General features: G+C 65.9%; 1 protein-coding gene across 3 annotated transcripts; it reads left to right on the top strand.

Moving 5' to 3' along the window:
- Positions 1–1,018: 1,018 nt before the first annotated feature.
- HPS1 (HPS1 biogenesis of lysosomal organelles complex 3 subunit 1) lies at positions 1,019–12,660 on the top strand. Of its 3 annotated transcripts, none has more exons than XM_034776344.1 (19): positions 1,019–1,067; positions 1,835–1,951; positions 2,178–2,315; positions 2,660–2,802; positions 3,317–3,425; positions 3,700–3,860; positions 3,948–4,050; positions 4,183–4,287; positions 5,880–5,949; positions 6,194–6,261; positions 6,873–7,040; positions 7,869–8,048; positions 8,135–8,202; positions 8,456–8,581; positions 9,019–9,083; positions 9,668–9,813; positions 10,094–10,207; positions 10,476–10,558; positions 12,186–12,660. In XM_034776344.1, exons 2-19 carry the CDS (start codon positions 1,835–1,837, stop codon positions 12,346–12,348), a joined length of 2,127 nt encoding a protein of 708 aa, XP_034632235.1. In that variant the 5' UTR covers positions 1,019–1,067; the 3' UTR covers positions 12,349–12,660. The 3 variants fall into 3 exon arrangements, with proteins under 3 accessions (XP_034632235.1, XP_034632237.1, XP_034632236.1); XM_034776346.1 differs by having other exon boundaries at positions 1,066–1,133; XM_034776345.1 differs by lacking the exon at positions 1,019–1,067 and adding an exon at positions 1,169–1,740.
- Positions 12,661–13,706: the final 1,046 nt, after the last annotated feature.

The following is a 13,706-nucleotide window of genomic DNA, read 5'->3' as shown; positions in this document are numbered from 1 at the left end:
GCCCCTTCCGCTCCAAGTGTCAATGGACCCTCTGAGGCAGCATCTTCCCGCCCGCGCCGGGCGCTGTCTGCTCCCTCCCGGATAATGACTGGCCCAGCTGCACCTTTGCCCTCCTCTTCCAGCCTGCGTGGGGAGGGGAGGAAACGGGGCAGCACGGAGCCGTCCCTCAGCCCAGCAGGGCGCCCGGGGTCCCGCCGGCTGCAGACAGTGAAAGCCTGGGCCCGAGCCCAATGCAGCAGCCGCCAGGCCGGTGCGAGCAGGCAACGCGGAGGTGCAGAATGCGGCCAGCAGGGTCGGGAGCCACCAGGTCACTTGGGGCTCCTGGGCCCCATTCCCGGCCTTGCCCAGGAACTGGGGTGTCCCGCCAGACCCCCGCGTCTGCAGAGTGCGAGCAAGGAGCCGAGCGCAGCCGGGCCAGCCCCGCTCAGTCCCCCAGGAACCCCCCAGGGTGGGGCCAGCCCCTGCACAAAGCCGCTCCCAGCTGGGAACTGGCCTCACCCCCCGCTCAGCTCTGGGCACAGGGCCCCTGGGTGGGGGCCGGGCGTGGGGCAGCTGCTGGAGGGCAGCAGAGCACAGGGCCCCTGGGTGGGGGCCGGGCGTGGGGCAGCTGCCCCGTCAGGCCCCGCACGCCCAACGGGGCCAGGCTGGACTCAGCTCCACAGGGGGCAGGGCCAGGGCCCTATTGCCCTGTAGCAGCCCCCGGCGGGGGCGGGGCTGGTCCCATCCCGTTTCCCGCTCTCGGTGCAGAGAGATTGGGGCGTGTTCCCATGGGGGGGAACCCAGAGCACAAGGGGGGGCCCAGCCTGACCCCGGCTCCTGCCCTGGGGGGCCAGGGTCTCTCTGGCCATCTGCCTTGCGCCCCCCGCAGGCAGCACGTGCCCCCCGCCCCGCGCCGGTTCGGGGTCGGCCCAGCAGGGGGCGCTGTGGGGAGGCGGCGGGAGGGAGGCTCTGAAATGGGGCCGGGCGGGGCCGGTGCCCCTCCCCCTGGCCGGGCCGGTCACATGAGCGGGGCGGGGGTCACATGACATGCCCGGGGGCGGGGGCGGAGGCGGAAGCGCGCGGACACGGTACCGGGGGGGGGGGGGCCCGGGCCAGGCGGGACCCGCCCAGCAAAGCCCGCTGGGGTGTCGGGGGTGGGTGGGGAAACTGAGGCAGGGCGGGCGCGCGCTGACCCCCAGCCACAGCGGGGAGCCGCGGGGGCCCCCGAGGTCAGCCCTGCCCGTGCCGGCGCCGTGGGGTGTCCCGCCCCCTGAACCCACCGGCCCGGGGGGTTGGGCGCTGCCGGGGAGCCCCTCCCCCCCGTTAGCTTTATCCAGCAGCTTTGTGGGCACGGTCATGGGGAAACTGAGGCACGGGGCGGGACTGGCCCAGGGGCTCCCAGGCAGGGGGCTCCTGTGGCCGTGGCCCGTGTGGCAGCGCCCCGCGCCCCTGCCTCCGTCGGTGGGTCTGAAAGTGCCCTAGCGTGGGTCTGGCAGCCGGTCCCTGGGGCTGTGGGGGGAGCCCCGTCTGCCCTCCCCACGGCAGCCCGGGGGGGGGGGAGAACAGCTGGTCCAGCAGCGAGGGAGGGGCCTTGAACCAAGCAGAGGGACCTGGGCGCTGAGCCGGGGGCAGCCTCCCAAGCCCCCATCCCGCAGCAGCCGAGGATGTGGGGAAACGCTGCCCTCGGCCGGCCGGGGCTGTCTCGCACCCAGCGCCCTGGGCAGGGCATCGCCGGGCGGGCACCTGCTGCAAGTGGCTCTGGTGTGTGCCCCGGGCCGGGCGGGGAGAGGAGGCTCCATGGGGCGGGTGGGCTCCTGGCCCAGGGGCCCTGGCGCTGACCCGGTTCTCCCCCCAGATGAAGTGCGTGCTGATCGCCAGCGAGGGGGCGGAGGTGCTGTTCTACTGGGCCGACGAGGAGTTCACAGAGAGCCTGCGCCGGCGCTTCTGCCAGGCGGAGCAAGGGGGGCGCGAGGTGAGAGGTCTCACTGGGGGTGCAGCAAGTCCCCTGGGCCGGGGGAGGGGCTGGGCTGAGGGCCCTGTCGAGTGGTGGGGGCAGAGGTCAGCTCCAGACCCCAGCGGGGGTGCAGCTGGGTACTGGGGGGAGGGGCTGGGGGCGCGGTGCGGGGGGTGGGGGGGGGGGTGGAGGAGGAGCAGCTGGAGCGGGACTGGCTCATGGCCTGTCTGTCCCTGCCCTACAGCCGCCTGCCTTCGAGGACAGCATCAACACGCTCTTCGCCCCCATGATCATCTCCTGCGGGACGCTGCTGGAGCGGCTCTCGGACACCTACACCTGCTTCTCGGCTGAGGACGGAGGCCACCTCTACGTGCTGCACATGGTAACGGTGCCCAGGGACCCGGCCCCCCGGCAAGGGGAGCGTGTGGCTGTTTGCTGGGAGCGTGGCGCTAGCCCCACTTGGGACGCAGCTGCCATCTGGCCTGGCCCCTGGGCAGAGCCCTGCGCTGGGTCACTGTGTGTGCGTGGGGGGAGGGTCCCTCTGGGGCAGGATCCCCAGGCTGTGCTCCCGGGGGGGCCCTCCCAAGCAGACCCACGGGGAGACCCACTCCCTGCTGGCGAGGGCCGGCCCGCGCGGGAGCTTTGCCCCAGGCCCAGCCAGCACGAGGACGTCTTACAGGGGTGGGGATTTGCTGTTTCCTGCCTGGCCCTGCCGGCGCACTGCAGTTCGGGGAGTGCCTGTACATCGCGGTGAACGGTGACGGCTCGGAGAGCGAGGACGACCTGCGCCGGAAACTCTACGTGCTGAGGAGACTGGTCGAGGCTCACTTCGGCCTGGTGACGCTGGACTCGCACCTTGTCTGCAAGGAGTGAGTGGTTGGCTGGGCCGGGAGGGCATCTGGTGCTGCCTGGGTGCTGGGCAGACCCTCACCCGGACGCACACGTCAGCGCTGCAGCCAGCGCCTGACTGGTGAGCTAGCACCGCGGCCGATCCCTGGGGCTGGGGGACTCGAGGCTGTGCCTGGGGGGTGCAGGGATCTGGGCGAATGTGGAGCCCGTCGCTGTGCTGCAGGCTATGGGACTGGAGGGGGGCCAGGTCCCAGCGTGCACCATGCTGGGGCACGTCCCCCGCGCTTGGAGTCTTGCTAGCCCAGAGGAGGAGGCGCCGCGTTCCCCACGCCGGTCTCCGAGGGCTGCTCAGGGCCGGGAAGAGCGACTGGAGCCTGGGGAGCGGCTGGCAGCAGTGTGTCGGTCCCAGGGAGGAGACCGGGCCCATGGGGGGCCCTCAGCCAGGCGAGGGGCCCCAGGAGCCCAGGGGCGGTCTCTGGGATGGGCCCGTCTCTCCTGGATGGGAATCGGCTCACTCGGCACCTGTGCTCCCAGGTTGCGGCCGGCGGACTCGGAGCAGCGCAGCCGTGTGTGGGCCCTGTTCCAGGGTCTGCTCCAGACCTACAGCAGCCTGCGGGAGGCGGAGCAGAGCTTTGCCGTGGAGGTACGGGGCGGCGGAGGGCCTAGCCTGGGGTAGGGGGCTAGCAGGCTGTGGGCGCTGGGTGTGACTGGGGTGAATTGCCCTGAGGGGGGCCTGGGCGGTTCTGGAGGGGCCTGGGTGGAGCCAAGGGGGTGCCGGGGGCCGTGAGTGCAGAATTCTTTGGGTTTCCTCCCATTCCCTGGCTGGCGTGGCCGGGAGCTGCCCCACCGGGCCGCTGGGTCCCCTTGCCCTATGCCAGCTCAGCGCTGGGTCTGTCTCCCTGTGACCCTGCCCGCAGGCCGTGGAGCGGCTGATCCACCCCCAGCTGTGTGAGCAGTGCATCGAGTTCCTGGAGCGCCAGGTGGTGCAGCACATCAACGCCAGCGGGCAGCGCGGGGGCGAGGAGGTGGTGCACGCCTTCCTGCTGGTGCACACCAAGCTGCTGGCCTTCTACTCCAGGTGAGATGTCCCCCCGCCCCCCATGACCCTTCCTGGAACAGCAGCTCTATCACCCCCTCCCCACTCACTGGCCGCCTCTCTCTGCAGCCGGAGTGCCAGCACCATCCGCCCAGCCGATCTGCTCACCCTCATCCTCCTGGTGCAGGACCTGTGTCCCAGCCCCAGCGCAGACGAGGACCTGAGCCCCCAGGTACCTGCCCTGGGCCTGGCTGGGGGGGTGGGCTTCGGGAGCAGCCTGGGGCTGGTGGGATTGTCAGGGGAAGGGTGCTCCTCTGTGATGGGGGCTGGACCCCTCTAAGCAGCTCTCCTGCTCTCCCTGCAGCTGGCAGAGGGGGGGCTGACTCCCCAGAGACCGAAGAGCAGCGAGAGCATCCCAGTGAAGAGCCCAGGCCCACACGGCACCCCCAGGAGCGAGGCAGAAGAGCAGGTATGTGGGGCCGGCTGGGCCTGGCGCCCGGGGGTTGGCACAGAGGTTGGGGGTATTGTGGCTGGCAGGGTCCCCAGAGCTGTTCTCCACCCCCCAGGATCAAGGATCAGGGCCTATGGTGCTGGGAGCTGCATGGGCTCGTTCCCCTCCCCCTCACACACACACTCACTCACTCACTCACTCGCGGGGATCACGCCCCAGGAGCTGCAGGTATAGGCAGAGCCGTGCTCCCTGCCCCAAAGCACTCGGGTGCGACTCTCCACTAAGTCAGCGGTTCTCAACCGGGGTACGCACACCCCTGGGGTACACAGAGGTCTTTCGGGGGGTACATCAACTCAGCTAGAGACTTGCCTAGTTTCACAACAGGCTCCATAAAAAGCACTAGTGGAGTCAGGACAAACTACAGTTTCATACGGACCATGACTCGTTCACACTGCTCCATAGACTAGACTCTGAAAGGCAAGTGCAGTGTTTATAGTCCAGTGGAGTTATTTGATACTGATATGGTAAAAAGGAGACCCTCAGCCATTGTTCAGGACTAGCGTGCTGGGACACTTGTATTTTTACGGCTGGGTTTGGAAGCAGTTTTTAAGTGAAGTGACACCGGGGGGTACACACAACAAATCAGCCTCCTACTGGGGGACAGCGGTCTGGAAACCCTGCGCTAAGGGGTGTCATGAACTCACAGATTGTGCCCAATCTTGGCCCCGTGCGGGGGGCCCCTTTCAGTGCGACAGCCCTTCTCGGGGGTCCACTCTCCTTCGGGATCAGGCCTCTCCACCTACTGGAGCCGCATCTCTCTGAGCCTTAGCACGTCTGTCTCTCACCATGGGCTCCCTCAGGGAGTCCCCTCGTTCTGGACCCCCGGGGCCTTCACCCCTGAAGGGGTTGATGCAACCCAGTTCTCTAGACCGGAGTGACTCTTAGCCAGCATAAAACAGGAGGGTTTATTGAACGACTGAACCCAGCACAGGAAACTCTCTGACCCTCAGGCTTGGCCTCCCTCAGCACAGCACATCCCAGTCCTCTCTGCATCCAGGTGGGCTTTGCCTGCTCCCCCTCTCCAGCCCCAGACCCCTGCTCCCAGCTGGGCATCTGAGATCCCCGGCCCCAAACCCCGCCTCTGTCCATCGTCTTCTCTCCTGGGAAACAGGGTCGCCTGCACCTCCTCTTCTCCCTTCGCAGCCCATTGTCCTCCCACTGGCCAGGACCGGCTGCAACTCCTGAGCTGGGCTCCTAGGTCACCAGTCGCTGGGGTCCCCATTCTCCAGGCCATCGGCTGGGGTCCCAAGTTCCCTAACCGGTCCTCTGTACCAACAAACTCCCTCTCCCCTCACCTCGTTAAACCAGTAACACCCAGGGAAACTGAGTCCCACCCCCTCTGCATGCAAACCATTGGAAAACACAAGAAAATCCCCTGCTTGGTCACAAGGGGTGTTTGATAGAATCCAGCTACCCGGAGCCTGACTGTGCCCCGGCTGAGGAACCACCCCAGCCTCACCGCTCTGCCCCTTGGGGGCCCATCCTGACCTGCCCTGTCGTTGGGGGGAGGGTCCCGCTGCCCCCTGAGCTGGCTCCCTTCTCGCTTGCAGGATGCGGACGAGATCTCCATTCCCGAGGAGTATTACACCCCCCAGCCCTCGCCCAGCAGGCAGAGCACAGGTGAGTCCCTGGGCAGACGGGCCGTCTCGCACCGGGAGACTGGTTGTGTCCCCAGAGGTGGCAGGTGCAACACGGGGGCACACGAGGGGGCTGGGCCGGGGGATGTTGGGGGAGGCCTGGGCCCAGGGTGGGGTGTCTGTGTGGAGGTTGAGCCCCCAGAGGCCCGGGCAGGAACCCCGCAGGGTGGTTTGGCTGCATGCGGTGCTGGGGGGAGCTGGTTCCTCCGCTGCTCTGTTGCCTACAGAAGGCGCCAGCTGGTCGGAGGGCTCAGAGCCGCCGGGCTCCGGGGAGGCAGATGCTGCTGATGTCCAGGTGAGCCGGGGATTCCCGCCCTGAGCAGGACCCTGTGAGAGCCCATGGTGCCCACGTCCTGCAGTCCTGCCCTCATCCCCAGCACGCGCCTCCCAGCCTGGCCAGACGAGGGGTGTCCGCAGGGCTCCTGCAGCCCCTTCTCCCCCAGAGCTCTTCCCACCCCCCCAGGCATCTTCCAGCCCCTCAGCACAGGCTGGGCCTGTCACACTTGCCTATCGCCGCAAACCCCACCCTGTCCCCTGGCCAGGGAGCCCAAACTTTGAGCGGGCCCGTCAGCACCTGCCCTAGACTTGAATTCCCTGCGTGACAAGCTCCTAGGGAAGGTCTGTGGGGGGGGTCTGAGCCACTAGCCGGATCCATCCCCCTTGTGGGGAGTTTGTTCCAAGATTCAGCCTGTTTTCCCCATTTGCGCCACCTGTCGCCCACTCCCTTCTGCCCGGGAGCCTCCCGCCTGCCCACACCTGACTGCAGCTTCCTGGGGGTGGTGCCACCAGCTCTGCCCTCGCTGCGTGGGATGTGGGCAGACCAGCCTGCTGCTGCCTGGCCCGTTGTAAACCCTTCGGGTCCCTTCCCCGATGCGGGGTGTCTAGCCAGCTGCTCTCTCCCCCCAGGTGGCAGAAGACTCGCTCCAGGCCCTGGTGCCCCCAGTGCCCAACGCCTCCAACCCCAGAAGGATCTTCCTGGATGCGAACCTGCGGGAGGGCTACTGCCCCATGGTGCCCCACACCATGTACTGCCTGCCGCTCTGGCCTGGCATCTCGCTGGTGCTCCTGACCAAGGTGAGCTGGCTCTGGGGCATGGCGCACGCTGCCCGGCCTGGCCTGCCACAGACCCACAGGGCCGGTGCTACGGCCCCAGCTGTGGAGCAGTGTGGGAGGAGCCCGTCAGTGGGCCGGGGCCCCAGGGGTCTCGGGCTCCCTCCTGGGTGAGCCACGCTGCTTCCCCGCCGCCTTAGCCTGGACCCCGGCCCTGCAGCCCCCCTTCTGCCCCCCTGAGCTCCGGGCAGCGGGTCCAGCTGGGACACACCCCGAGGGAGGCTTGTGCATTAGCCCCTCGGCCAGCGTTCGCAGCGATTCCCCCCAGCGCTCAGACAGTCGGGTTTGTTCGGTAACTGGCCACAGCCCAGGCCGGCCATTGGGTCGCCCAGAGAACTGAAGGTTGCAGCAAGGCCCATTCTGGGGAGCCCCGCGCCCGGCCAGGCTGTAGGGAGCCCCTGTTCCAGCTCTGTCGGGCTGTGACCTCCTTGGTCTGACTCCCGGTGAGAGCCCCGACTCCTTCCAGCAGCCCCCTCTGAGCTCCCCACCCCCCTCCCAGCCCTTCAATCTCCAGCTGGGGAGTGGCTCAGCCTCCCTGCGCAGAGGCGGGGAGATCTCTGTCCCCTGGGGCTCTGGGTGTCAGTGTCCTGGGGACTGGACTTGCCATCGGCGTCTCAAATCTCCGCTGATCTGGGGCCAGGCCCAGACAGCCAGGTGACACCACCCTTGTCTCCGCCTGCCCTGAGAGCAAACAGTCCTGTCCCACCCATGGGGGAACAGCGCAGGGGAAACTGAGGCATGCCAGACTCATAAAAGTCGTACAAACCGATTCCCACTTTCACACCCACTCAGAGCCCCAGCACCCACATCGCCTGCTCCCTGTACCAACTGCTGGATGGGTTCCTGGTGCTGGAGAAGAAGCTGAGGGAGGGGCAGGAGGTGGGGCCACCCACCCGCTCCCACCCACTCCTGGCTGAGCTGCGCCAGAGGATGGACAAGTTTGTGAGGAAGCTGGGCAGGCAGGACATGCAGGTGGGAGTCCAGCGCGGAGCTGCGGGGCGGACGGGGACCCTGGCACGGCCTGCACGCCTCACGGCTGCCCTGTCTGTCTGTCCTAGTTACACAACGCCTGGCTGGAGTTCAAGAGCAAAGCGTTCTCCAGACAGGAGTGCGGGAGCTCCAGGGAGTGAGTATGGGGGTGTGGGGAGAAAACCAGGGTACAGGGCGGTTGGGGCTGGGCGGGCGATGGTGGGGGGGGGGAAGGGGTGGCTGGGGCGGGGGGGAGGCTCTAGGCCCAGAGGTCCAGGAGGACAAGGAAGAAGGCCAAGGGCGCGGACCCCAGTGAGCAAGGTGGGGTGGCTCTTGGGGCCCCCAGCAGCTGTCTGGAGCCCAGGGTGGGGGCCAGGTGGGGACGTCTCTCAGGGGCTGTCTCCCTCCAGGCTCCTGCAGGCGCTCGGCAACGTGAGGCGGCAACTCTGCTCCGTCTATCGCCAGCTCTTCCTGACCTCGCTGCCGGCCCAGGGCCTGGCCCAGGGCCTGCAGGACTGGGCCCAGAAGCTGGTGCGGTGAGTGTGTGTGTGTGGGGGGGGGAAGAGAGATGGGGCTGCTGGCAGGGGGGCGTGGAGGCTAGGACTTCAATTGGCCTCGTGGGGAAGTGGCTGGAAACCAGCCCCCAGGCCTGAGCCCTGCGTGGAGAGGACGCCGCAGACCTTGGCGGGTTTAGCCGGTACGTGTCCCTGTAGCCGGCAGGGCAGTTTGACCCCCAGGCACCTCCAGGGCACGGCTGAGCGGGCAGCTCTTCTGTGGGGCTCCCCTGGGGAGGCACGTGCCCCATCCCCTCAAGTGCGGGGTACGTGCCAGCCGTGGCCGGCATCCCCGTGTCCGCGCGGTGCCCACCGCTGGGCGCCAGGCAGCCCGAGGGCCTGGCCGGGTGAGGGGGGGCTCAGGCCAGGCGGGGAGAGGGAGGGGGCTCCGTGCTCAGGCCAAGTCTCTTCCTCCGCAGGGAGAAGCTGCTGGACTGGAGGGACTTCCTGCTGGTGAAGAGCAAGCGGAACATCACCATGGTGTCACATCCGCCCAGAGAGCCCCGCGCGGGGCAGGTGCCTTCCTCCCGGGACCGTCCCCGCGGTGCAGTGAGGGCTGGGGGGCGGCTCTCCTGCCCAGGCCGGCTCGGGGCAGTTGGCCTGGCTGAGCTGGCACAGCTAACGGGGGGCTCGCCCCATCTCTCCAGCAGCAGGGCTGGACTCTGCCCAGCGCTGGGGGGACGAGCCTGCAGGGAGCCCAGCCAGCAGCTACCACGTTGGGTCCCACAGGGCAGGGGTCTCTGAGATGTCCCGGGGGCACTGGGCTGGCCCCAAGTAGCCCACGCCATGGGGTTGTGGACAGAGCCCCCCTCTGCGCCCCCCGATGCCTTGGGGGGGGATACAGGAGGTGCTGCTGGAACTGTGGGCAGGGGGCCGTCGGCACCTGGGTTCCCATCACCAAGAGTGGGGACAGGAAGCAGGACCCGTCAGGAGCCATCTGGGGCGCTTGCGGGAGCTCCCCATTGCCTAGGGTAAGCTCAGCAGGGCACCCATGGGCAGGGGGGTCCCTATGTCTGGGCACCACCCACGCATTCCCTGCAGTCGCTGGTTGCCCTTAACCTGCCCCCACCTACCTGGAGGACTTCCCAGGCCTGGTGCACTTCATCTATGTGGACCGCACCGCCGGGCAGATGGTGGCACCTTCCCTCAACGTGGCCGAGGACTCTGCCTCGGAGCTGGGCAAGGGCGCCCTGGCTGCCTTCATCAAGAAGAAGGTACCAGCCCTGGGCTCTGAGGCCGATCCCTTGGTTTGGGGGTGGGGAGGCTTAGAAGGGGCCCATGCCTGGGCCGGTCTGCACAGCCGTGGGGGCCCAGCTGAGGGGAGCACAGGCCCAGCTGGGGTGGCAGGAGCCAGGCGGGACGGGGGAGCGCGATGCTGGTGAAGCAGGGCGCTCGGTAGGAGTGGCGCCCCAGGGCTCGGAGGGGGGGGAAAGGGGGGAGGGGGGGGGGGGGGGGATCTCTGCGCCGGGCTGCAGCTGCCTTCTCTCCCCCCAGGTCTGGTCCCTGATCGGGCTGGCGCGGCGCTACCTGCAGAAGGGCTACACGACACTCACGTTGCGGGACGGCGACTATTACTGCTCCTACTTCCTCTGGTTTGAGAGCGAGCTGGTGCGTTGGGGGCGCTTGGCCTCTGACCTGCCTGACGAGGCCCCTCCCCCAGCAGCACTTCTGAGAAATGGAGAGGCCCTGGCAGGTCACCCCGGGGCATGTTCGTGAGCCCCCAGGACCTGTGGCTAGCCCCCAGCCCAGCATACGGGCTCCCCAAAGCGCTTGGTCAGCCCTACCCTTGCCCATGAGCTCCAGGCCACACAGCCAGCACCCCGCTGCAGCCTCGGGCCAGCCCCCAGCCCCTCACGGCTGTCCCTTTGCCACGCAGGGTTACAAGCTGGAGGTGATCGAGGTTCCCGTTCTCTCAGACGACTCTGCTCCCATTGGGATGCTGGCAGGGGATTACTACAGGTGAGTGCTGGACCCAGCCAGTCCCTATCCCCCGAGCCCTCTCCTGGTTGCTGGCTAGGCAGCAGCAGATGGGGAGAGCTCTGGGCTGCAGGGCTGCCCCTCGCCTGCGATGGGTCACAGCCGGCAGGTGGGGCTGGGAGCTGACAGTACTTGGGCTCTGAGCCCTGCGGGACCCTGTCTCGGTGTCCGGCGCCTGTAACCACATGCCCCAGGACAGGGATTCGCAACATCCCCATGTCTCCGCCAGGGGCTGAGGTTACACGAACCTGCCGCTAAGCCAGGGATCAAACCCAGATCTCCAGGCTCCCTGGCCAGGCCGTCTATACCAGGGATAGGCAACCTATGGCATGCGTGCCAAAGGCGGCACACGAGCTGATTTTCAGTGGCATTCACACTGCCCGGGTCCTGGCCACCAGTCGGGGGGGCTCTGCATTTTAATTTAATTTTAAATGAAGCTTCTTAAACATTTTAAAAACCTTATTTACTTTACATACAACAATAGTTTAGTTCTATATTATAGACTTATAGAAAGAGACCTTCTAAAAATGTTTAAATATATTACCGGCACGCGAAACCTTAAATTAGAGTGAATAAATGAAGACTCGGCACACCACTTCTGAAAGGTTGCCGACCCCTGGTCTATACGTACAACATGATGGGGTCTAAATTCGCTGTTACCACTCGAGAGAGAGACCTTGGGGTCACTGTGGATAGTTCTCTGAAATCATCCACTCAATGTGCAGCGGCAGTCAAAAAAGCTAACAGGATGTTGGGAATCATTAAGAAAGGGAGAGATAAGACAGAAAATACCATATTGCCTCTATATAAATCCATGGTATGCCTACATCTTGAATACGGCGTGCAGATGTGGTCGCCCCATCTCAAAAAACGATGCATTGAAACTGGAGAAGGGCAGCAAAAATGATGAGGGGTATGGAACAGCTTCTGTAGGGGGGAGATTAAAAGGACTAGAACTTTTTTAGCTTGGAAAAGAGATGACAGGGAAGATATGATTGAAGTCTATAAAATCTTGGCTGGTGTGGAGAAAGTAGATAGGAAGTGTTATTTACCCCTTCGCATTACACAAGAACCAGGGTCACCCAATGAAATTAATAAGCAGCAGGTTTTAAACAAACAAGGAAGTATTTTTTCACACAACTCAGTCAACCTGTGGAACTCCTTGCCAGAGGATGTTGTGAAGGCCAAGACTATAACAGGGTTCAAAAAAGAACTAGATAAGTTCGTGGAGGATTGGTCCATCAATGGCTATTAGCCAGGCTGGGCAGGGATGGTGTCCCTAGTCTCTGTTTGCCAGAGGCTGGGAATGGGCGACGGGATGGGTCACTTGATGATTCCCTGTTCTGTTCATTCTCTCTGGGGCACCTGGCATTGGTCACTGTCGGCAGCCAGGACACTGGGCTCGATGGACCTTTTGGTCTGACCCAGCCTGGCCGTTCTTACGTCTTCCCCTCTGGCCTGTCCTTGGAATGGGGTGGCCGGGTCGAGGGACACGTGCGCTGCCCAATGTCAGATCTGGGGTGGGTCCAAGGCCCAGGCCCGCTGCCCCCTGGGGGCTGGTCCGGGGCCCCGTGGGGGCTTTCCCGCCTGACCGCTGTCTCCTGTGCAGGAAGTTGCTGCGATACTATAGCAAGAACCACCCGGCCGAGGGGGTGAAGTGCTACGAGCTGCTGACGCTGCACCTGGGCGTGATCCCTGCCGAGCGTGTGATCCAGCAGGCCTGCGACCTGGCCCGGCGGCTCTGGGAGCCCTCGCGCATCCCCCTGCTCTGAGCCACGCGGGCTGGCAGCGAGCGACCCCCCAGGGGCCTCCTTCTCGCTCTGAGTCAGACTGGTCCCTGGGCTGCCTGCAACAGGCCCCTTGCAGCCCCCACCTCGCTCGGCCCTGCAGCCCCCCGGGCCTGGCTGGGAGACCAGCGCCAGCCAACATCCTGCCGTCAGCTCCCCGCCTGCTGAAACCCACTCTCCAATGGCCGGGGGGCTTCCCCTGAGCTGCCCAGGGCGGGGGCTGTTGGACGTGCATGGCCAGGGTAGCGTATCTGTACGTGCCATGCTCCAGGCTGGCATTAAAGCTGGTGCACTTGGTCAGCGTGGGGCACTCCCTGATTCCTCCCCGTCTGCGTCAGGGGCTTGGCCTTGCCTGTGGACCTGCGTGTGCGAGTACATGGACAGACGTGTTTGCACGCACACGGAGACGTGCCTTCCCCAGCCTGATGCTAAGGAGGGTTCACGGTGCTCCCGCCAGGACTGGGTCCTTCTTCCCGCCGTGTGGGCAGGGCCCAGCTAGCTCCCGGGCAGGTACTGGCCAGGCCTCTGCCCTGCCCGCCTCCTGCACTATGGGGGGAGTTTTCCAGGGCAGAGTCCGCTAGCTTCTCACCTACGCCTGCAAACCAACGGCCCCTCCCCTCTGGCTCCCCAGCCCCTAGGATGAAGCAGTCTACAGCTACCCCCAGCATCTGTTCCCCAAGGGGGACAGCCCAGCCTGCCCCAGGGCTCTACTCTCCCAGCTCCAGCACTGGGGCCTCCCTTCATCCCCACCCCCAGTGGCCAGTGGGCTCGGGCTTGCTAAGCCAGGGTGCAGCTGCTCCCAGCCACACGTGCAGGGTGCCCAGGGGCACAGCTGCCTTGCTGGGCCCCTTGCTGTGTGGGGCCAGCTCTCCCCAGCCCATGCCTAGGGGAAGGTTTTGCCCCACAGCAGGCCGGGTGGTTGTGACAAACTGGGACTGTTCTTAATGTGGTCTTTGAATGCTGAGTGGGGAGTGTTGGCTGGGAAGGTGGCAGGGGGGTTTGGCTGGGACGGTCTGCACTGGGGGATGGGAGACTGGCCTTGAGGGAAGATATGGGAGCATGTAACGTGAGAACCCAGGAGGGGGCTGGGGCCAGGTGACACCTCTGCCCGGGAAACTGGACAAAGCTGGGGGAGGAGCCGGGGGGAGGCTGGGTGAGAGACGCTGGAGGGAGTGGGAGGTCCCAGGATCTGGCTGGTACTGGAGGGAGCCCAGACGGGGCTCTGCCCCCCCCAATGGGGCTGGGATGCCCTGGGACCCCAAGATGGACCCAACTGAGGGGGGCCCTGTTGTCTGTGTCTGCAAGACCTGTCTTGGACTGTATTCCTGTCGTCTAAATAAACC

This window comes from Trachemys scripta, chromosome 7 (genome assembly GCF_013100865.1).
Source record: "Trachemys scripta elegans isolate TJP31775 chromosome 7, CAS_Tse_1.0, whole genome shotgun sequence".
Lineage (NCBI taxonomy): Eukaryota > Metazoa > Chordata > Testudines > Emydidae > Trachemys > Trachemys scripta.
Note: the sequence above shows the minus strand (reverse complement) of the source record. Positions and strands in the feature narration are given on the sequence as shown.